General features: G+C 30.9%; 1 protein-coding gene across 1 annotated transcript; it reads right to left on the bottom strand.

The window, feature by feature from the left end:
- Positions 1–5,829: 5,829 nt before the first annotated feature.
- Positions 5,830–7,345, bottom strand: LOC105780140 (zinc-finger homeodomain protein 9). The gene has a single exon (XM_052629668.1). It carries the CDS (start codon positions 7,077–7,079, stop codon positions 6,066–6,068), a length of 1,014 nt encoding a protein of 337 aa, XP_052485628.1. The 5' UTR covers positions 7,080–7,345; the 3' UTR covers positions 5,830–6,065.
- Between the last annotated feature and the right edge of the window lie 881 nt (positions 7,346–8,226).

Genomic DNA, 8,226 nt, shown 5'->3' on the forward strand with positions numbered 1-8,226 from the left:
CCGTCTAACAATTGAAAATTCAATCTACAGGGAAGAGACGACCATGTGGGGGGTCCTAGGCTCTGTGAAAGTCAAACACACTAGGGTTCAAGGGTGGCATGGCCATGTATGGGGTCATGTAGTCCACACGGGTGGCCTACACACTCGTGCGGTTGGACGTGTGGTCTAGGCTAAGCTCGCTTTTGCCTCAATTTTCTCGTAAAAAGAACACACACCTGACTTCTGGGGTCTCGAGCAACGATCCTCACGTCCAAATTTGATCCGGAATACCTACAACAAGCCTTTCAGACGACATTTACTCAAGAATTAGATATTGTTTTCAAGATTTTTGAGAAACTCGTAAAAGATTCGTAATCAAGTTGAAAGATTAGCAAGAACAGTGAAACCTCAGAATTTATGGGTTCTACAAATTGATAACAAGAATTCTTACTGATCTTTTGATGAGAATTCAAAGATTAAAGACGATAGTTTCAACAATCGGTGGATGAACGAGTTAGATCGTGAATTGATTTTGACTTGGATTTTCAATAAATCAATTTTCCAGCGGAGACTTTAAAATTTTTATGAAAGGAAAAATGAGAAACAAAAAGGATGAAGAATTTAAAGAGAGAAAAGAAAAAACAAGAGGTCAATTTAGGGTTGAAAAGGATTTAAAATCAATGTATAATTAGAAAAAGTATTTAAACAACTAGGGTTTTAAAATTAGAGGGATTGATTGGGCAAATAACCCTTCTTACTGTCCAAAAAAGAAATGAAAGGGAGAGTGTCATGACTTGAATTTAAGGATAAGGAGAAAATGAAAAGCCTTGCCACTTAAGCTACTTCCCATCCTTAGCTTATTTTTACCACATTTAATATATATACTATATTGAGTTTGTTCCTTAGTTGGAGAAAAAGAAGAAGAAAAATGAGAAAAGTGGGGTTTGAACCTCAATTCTCTTGATAGTACTAAGACTCATTTCTTAGTGATTTTATTGATTCTAACCCTATTTATTTTTGGTGTCACAATAAATATAATCACTAAATATAGTTATGTTATTTGATAAAAGTAAATACTGATTTTTAAAAGATTATTTATGTTTAATTTTAATCTTATCAATATAATATTTTATATTATTTTGAATAATTTTGGGTAAAAGATAAATATAATAACTTGAACATCTCAATTTTCTTAAAATGATAATTTATTTCATTTATTAATGAAATAAAATTAACATAATATTTTCTAAGTTAAGTAATAAGTAGCTAAATACCTACTTATCTCATTCAATATTTTTTGTTGAAAATTTTATATTAAATAAAAAATTAAAATAATTACCAAACACATTTAAAATATTAAATAATTTATTAAACACACCCTAAATTAAAAATAATAGTTCAATAAATAAAATTTTAGAATTAACCCATTTATTCTCACTACAAATTCGTTGGAAAATTAAAACAAAACTATAAAGAAAACTTCTTTTCTTTCTTTTGAAGATAACTATAATGAAAAGTATCAAAATTGAAATATATAATTATGGATGTGACCCAAAATTAGCCCTAAAATACATTTGGTTATTTATGTTCCATGGGCTACTTTGTTCTTTTGGGTCCGAAGAATTGTAGATGCAATAAACCCATATCATCTATATCTATATATGAGTTGGTATCATAAATTAATAGGGAGTTTGGAAAAAATTAATATACCCAAACTTTAAATGATACTTTTATTTTTTAAAACACATAACCTTTAAATAAAATAATTAAAAATTATACATCCAAGAACCAATCACGACAGGGCAAAGTTCGAACAATAAACTCGACTAGCGTAATTTGAACTCAAGTTATACTTGAGACAATGAACACCCTTAATCATCAGGCTATTACATGGATTCGTTAGTTTATGTCGGGAGTAATTTTAACAAAAATTGTAGTTAACAAATTAAAAAGTTAAGAGGTAAAGTTTGGGTTGGAGTAAATGTGTTGGTGTGTCTTACCATATCCTAATCATATTTAAAATATTTATATTTGTATACATGCTGTGTTTTGAGTCAAATTTGCCAACAACAATTAAAATAGGCCACCAAAGGGAACCAAAAAGGGCCACTTTTATTTCATGTTTGTTATATTTCATGTTTTGGGTCTGGAAAACTGGCTGTTTGAAAGTCCAAAACTAAGAGGCTTGATGGTACCAAGGGACATGACAAAATGCCAAAATCAAGTATAAAATGCTTATTTCATTTGGATAAATTAACGAGGACAAATGTAGGAAACAACTTCTTTTTTCTAATAAGAGATAGGGTCATATAAATCTACTTTATAATTCACATGTGAATTTACTTAATTTACATCAATGATGTTCCAATTTTAGTTTAGGTAATAAATTATATAATATAATCTTTAGAAAGGGGGCAAACTTAGTCTAAGATCAAGCTTTGAATGTTTGAGTTCGAGTCCAATCCATACTTTAAACCAAGTTAACGTTTTACTCAAATTTATTTTCTAAATCTAATATTTTTATCCAGACCGTGACTCAACCATCGAAAAAAACCTAAATTTAGAGCATTGAAGGTAGATCTGAAGCTTACATTGTGGGCAACATGGACATGATTAATTATAAGCTAGCAAGTAAACCAAGGTAGGGGTAGATTCTGTCTTGGACCAAATTGGAAGCTAATTAACAAGGCTACTTTCCAAGAAGAGATTTTCAGCTAAGGAATGCTATTAATTACCTCAATTATTTTGAGATTGACTCCAAATTTTCAACCCTTGTTTGAGTATTATACCAAACTTTGGTATTCATTTCAAAATCTAAAAATCTTATTAATTTCATCAGAATTATTATATGATAAGCATGAAATTTACTTAATTTTTTTATGTAGATATAGAAATATTAACCATTTTTATAGTTTGAAATAGCAAATTTTCGTTGACCAAATCGATCCGATCCAGTTCAATTCTTAAATCATCTAGGTTCAATGTACATAAAAGATATTGTAAATGCAATCACAATTACAAGCATTAATACATCCGAATCAATCATTACAATACGCAATCAAACGATAATCAAAATATATCTCAAAAATATTTACACGTAATCAAATTTAAACATAAAAATCAAATCTAAGATTTCAAATATCCCAAAACATCAAATTTAATTTAGTTGTTATTTATAATGTAGAAAGGGTTAAAAAGTAGAAAATTTTAATTTGGAACATCAATCTCCAAGGATAATGCTATTCCTAGATTCTTCATAATCTTATATTCTAAAACAAAATCATTATTGTCAAGTCTTCTTGAGTGGAAATAGTTACCCAAGGAGATAAAATTCAAAATTTAGGGTTTTTCTTGTATTAATTACATAAATAAATAAAATTACTACATAAATCCTTCTATGTGTTACAACTTTTTTTCTTGTGAAAATCTCAAGGAAAAGATTTATTATTTTCATTCGTTTGATAGAAAATATGGGAATTAAGTGTAGTTGTTATTTTGGTATTATTATTAGTGTATTATCAGCTGTGAAATATACAGTTGGGCCATACATGCTTTGATAGTAAAAATATTTTTAAGAAAAGAAAAATAAATCTAAATTTGTACAGCTTTTGCATGTGCCACCATCATGCGTAAATACCACGCAAAGTTTTATCCTTTTATTCCAATTTATATTTTATAATTAAATAAATAATTGCTTTTTTAATTTAAAATTTTATCCAATAAATCTAAATTTTCACATAATCTATAAGACAAAGTTTTAAAATTATATTTTATTCAATATTTTTATATAAAAAAACAAAGGTTAATAATAACCCACAAAGTGATGGGCAATGAACCATATCTAGTTATGGGCAAAGGTGATGTGAACAATAACTTTACCCACCAAATTTCAAAACTTCAAACTTCTAATCACCAATATTATGATACATTGCAATGTCATATTCAATCAATAGTAGGCAGTTATGTGGGGACATAAATACAATTATTTAATTTTTTTTAAAGAAAAAAAAAAGGCCCTTCAAGTTAACTCCTTCACTAAGCAATTTCTTAATTATGACTAGTTTTGGTGAATTTCAAGCAGCCTTTCCCAACATAAAGTAAGGTATGATTGATGTAATGTCATTAATCTAAACTATATTATATTATTGACGTAATGTCAGTTTATTACACCTAACATTTTTTCATCATCTCTTTAGTTTATTACTATATCATTCTTTGTTTGAAAATTATACTTAAAGCTACCACCAAACTTCTAAATCTACTCTAAACATATTAATTAATGATTAAGAAACAACCTATTAGTCTATTACATACCTCAAATCTTGCTGTGGGTAAATTATACCCAATTAATTATTGAATTACGCGTAAATTTTTGTTTTGGTCATTTCATTATTTAAAATTTTTTATTTAACTTATTAGGCTGTTAAAATTTATGATATACGACTTTATTTGCTCGTATTATCTGTACCAATCGAATACTCTCTTTTCCCTTCTCTTCTAAAGTTTTTTTTTTTCATGAAACAACTTTAGACATCACAAATTTGCGAACTAAATTTTAAACAACTTTTTTCTCCCATTTTCGACATTGACTCTTAGATTGGCTTGGATTTAAGTTATGTTATTCGACTTGACAATGAGTACTGATCCACCGTACCGACCATCGGATCGTCGCTTGGAGCTCGTTGGTGGAACTTTTCTCAGATTGACCCTAAACTTTATTTGCAATTAATATAAATTGATCACTAATATGTGATATATAAATTGACCCTTAAATTTAACAACTTTTTTCAAATTGACCCCTAAATATTTTTTGGATCATATTGGTCCCTAAAGTTGGCATCTGTAACACAGATTGGCCCCTTATTTCTCCACGTGTCACTCTCATACTTGCCTACATCAGAAAATTATTCAAAAACAAACTATGTTAATGTAGGGATTAATCTGTGTAACGAATACTAATCTTAGGGACCAAAATGATGGGAAAAAAATTTAGGGGCCAATTTCAGGGTCAATCTATATATTCAGAAAGAAAAAAAAAAGGGAGGCATAAGAAACAGTTGAAGCATTAAATAAAAATAAATGAAAAGTGAGTGTTGGAAAGAGAAGAAAAGCACAAAATTCAAGTAAAACAAGAGAATCTCCCTGGTCTTAAGGGTGGACTTTTTTTAGGGGAAACGAAACCGACTCATCTTTACACAAAAACAAAACCCATTTCACTTGTTTTAAGTTTATAATTTGGTGTAATTATAGTATCAATAATGGGATCCCTTAAAAGGAAAGAGAAACTAAAAATTGCATAAAGCAAAGATATGATAGACTGTCCATAAATCCCATTATTTTAACCCTAAATCCAAAGCTTATCTCGTCCTTGAGAGAATTAAGAAGCATCCCTTTTTTGTACTTTAAGAAGAATAAATTATAGCTTTTTTAATATAAAATATTAGTCTTATCAGTTTATATCAACCATTATTATACTGCACAAACAAACATACAAAGTGTGCTAATTATTCTGCAAAAGAAAATTGAAGTCCCTTCTTCCTTTTTGGGTTATTTCTCCCAACATCTTATTGCATACAACTATTGTAACAAAGATGGCAACCTTAATTGTATACATAAAAGTATTAGTATAAAGTTAATGGGGGTATTTTAATATTAATTATCAGATACAAGTTCTACAACACTTTTTGCTTCTTTTTGTGAGACAGACGATAATGATAATGGAAGCTATTCTCCTTCTTTTAACTTGGATTAAGGAAAATGTTAATAGATTCAAAGGGGGTTTTAGGATTTTTTTCACTGTTTGGAAACACAGAAAACATGGAAGTTTATGATCCCAAAGAAGAACTGAGATTCTAAATCAAATTCCCTTTTGGATTGCAAAGCAGCTCTTAATTCCCAGGTTATATATTAGCAGCAACGTGATGATCCTTAATTAAACTAATTAGGAACAAAATGAAAGGAACAAAATTTAAACTAATAAACAAAGTCCCTTACTCTATATCTAAACAGATTATTATCTCCCCCCCATGAGGTATAAAAATAAAAAAGAACAATGAAGCTGATCATCATCATCACCAACAGCAGCATCAAGAGGAAGAAGAAGAGCAGCCATTAGTTCCAACATGAGCAACACTATCAGTTTCGAAGTGATGGTTCAGATTCTGACCGTTGTTGTTGCTGTTGTTATGTTCTTCATGGTTGAATCGAACACTTCCATTTCCATTTCCATTTCCATTTCCATTTCCATTCCCATTCCCATTCCCATTCCCATTCCCATTCCCAATTCCATCTCTAGTTGAGGACCCTCCATTGGCTTGATCTTTCTTCCCAAAAGTGTTCTTATTGTTATGCATCCAAACTTTTAAAACCCCTCTATCAACCCCAACTTCACGGCAGAATTCTTGAATATCTTCTTCATCTCTTTTCTGGATTTTCCACCCAATTTTCTCAGCAAACTCCAGCATCTTATCCTTCTGGTACTGAGTGAACTTAGTTCTGAATCTTTTCTTTGAGTTGGAACCAAGATTAGCAGTGTTTGGTGTCAGCCCACCAGCTGGTAAATGGGAGTTTGTAAGACCTCCTGAAAGAGCTAAAAGCATGTGGGGAGCTGAAGGGTAGTAAGATGATGAGATCGGTGGTGGGGAAGCTGAGTTAGGACTACGATTTGGTTGACCTGCCGTTGCTGGTGGTGGCGGATGGTGGCGGTGGTGAGGCTGGTATTCTATTGTTGGGGTAGCTGTTGTGGGTGGTGGGTCATCCGGTTCGCGGCGGTGGAAGTTGCGGTGGCACCCACAAGCAGCACATTTGAGGGAAGTTGGGTCAGTTGGGGTGGCTGTTGGCGACGGCATGAATTCACCGCAACCGTCTAAAGCATGGCCGCCTAAGCTGGCTGCATGGTTCTTCAGACATTCTTTGTAGGTTATGACGATGGGTGGCGCTTGGTAGTGGTGGTGGTGGTGAGGCTTGTGACGCTTGAGAACACCGTTGGTGAAAGATACAGGCTTGGTGGGTTGGATCCGAGTTGGTGTTTCAGTCACTGGCTCAGGCTCGGGCTCAGCCTCTGGCGATTTTGGTGCGGTGCTTGCAAGAGCTATATCCATGGCTTTAACATCTAGAGTTAACACCAAGCAAAAAAAAAAAAAAGGTAAAAATTAAAGAAAAAGGCTAAAAATGAATTTTAAAAGGGTTTTGAAGATGGGTTTTATGAGAAATATTTGATAATATGCAAGAAATTACGAAGCTTGGTAATGAAAAAGGAAAAGGGATAGAGAAACGGGGGAAAAAATGGGTTCTTCTCTCTTGGGTTGTTAAATGGGGGAGATGAAGGAAAAGAAAGGGTAGGAGAGGAATAGGAGAAAGAGGGGAGTGATGATTGTTGATAATTGAAAAATCTATGTTTTTGTGGTTCTCCTTCTTAACCCTTTTTCTAACCCTAGTTATAATCCATGGTTAAGTTGTTAACCCTCTTGGGGGTTAGATATGCCTGTGTAATCCTGGTAAATATTTAGCATTTCATGTATTTTTTTTTAACCTCTTTCTCCATTTTACTCTATAAGATTTATAACTCCTTCGTATACATGTTTTAGTATATGAGTTAATTCAATCGGTAGTATTAAACTATTTCCACGATTTATTTTCAGTAAAGAGATAAGTTTTCGCTTATTTTGAACTTTAAAAGTTATTACTCGGTAGTTTAAATTCAAAATTAATTATTATACTAATAACTAAATGAGACATAAGAGAATTAAAAAACATGTTCAATTGGTAATGTTATTATTATGACAACTAGGAAGATGTATATTCTAACGGGATCAAGCACCTTTTTTTCATATTTAAAATTAAAATTTATTAATAAGTGAAATTACATTTTACTTAAATTTTATTTAATAATGAGGTTAGCAAATTGGATAAACAGAAGCGAAAGAAATGAGTACAACATTGTTGAAAATTAAAATGAGTTATACATTCTTGTTGTTTTATTTTCTAATAAAGTTATTTAATTAAATTTCAATTCAATAATCAACCATGCTTTTATGTTTTATACCACTAAATGAAAATTTATGCTAAAGGTTTCTTTTTAATAAATATTTTTTAAATTAAGAAATATGACTAAAGGATTAAATAATTAATTAATTTATTGTCGTATCATTGATTCATTTCCAAAGCTTAAACTTTGGACATAGACAGGCATATGGTTAAAATTTGATGAGAAATAATAATAAATTTATTTTTATTAATTTTTTGAAA

This window comes from Gossypium raimondii, chromosome 4 (genome assembly GCF_025698545.1).
Source record: "Gossypium raimondii isolate GPD5lz chromosome 4, ASM2569854v1, whole genome shotgun sequence".
In the NCBI taxonomy this organism is placed as follows: domain Eukaryota; kingdom Viridiplantae; phylum Streptophyta; class Magnoliopsida; order Malvales; family Malvaceae; genus Gossypium; species Gossypium raimondii.

Excerpts from the sequence above, each read along its gene's own strand:
- LOC105780140 (XM_052629668.1), bottom strand. The coding sequence starts at position 7,079 with ATGGATATAGCTCTTGCAAGCACCGCACCAAAATCGCCAGAGGCTGAG.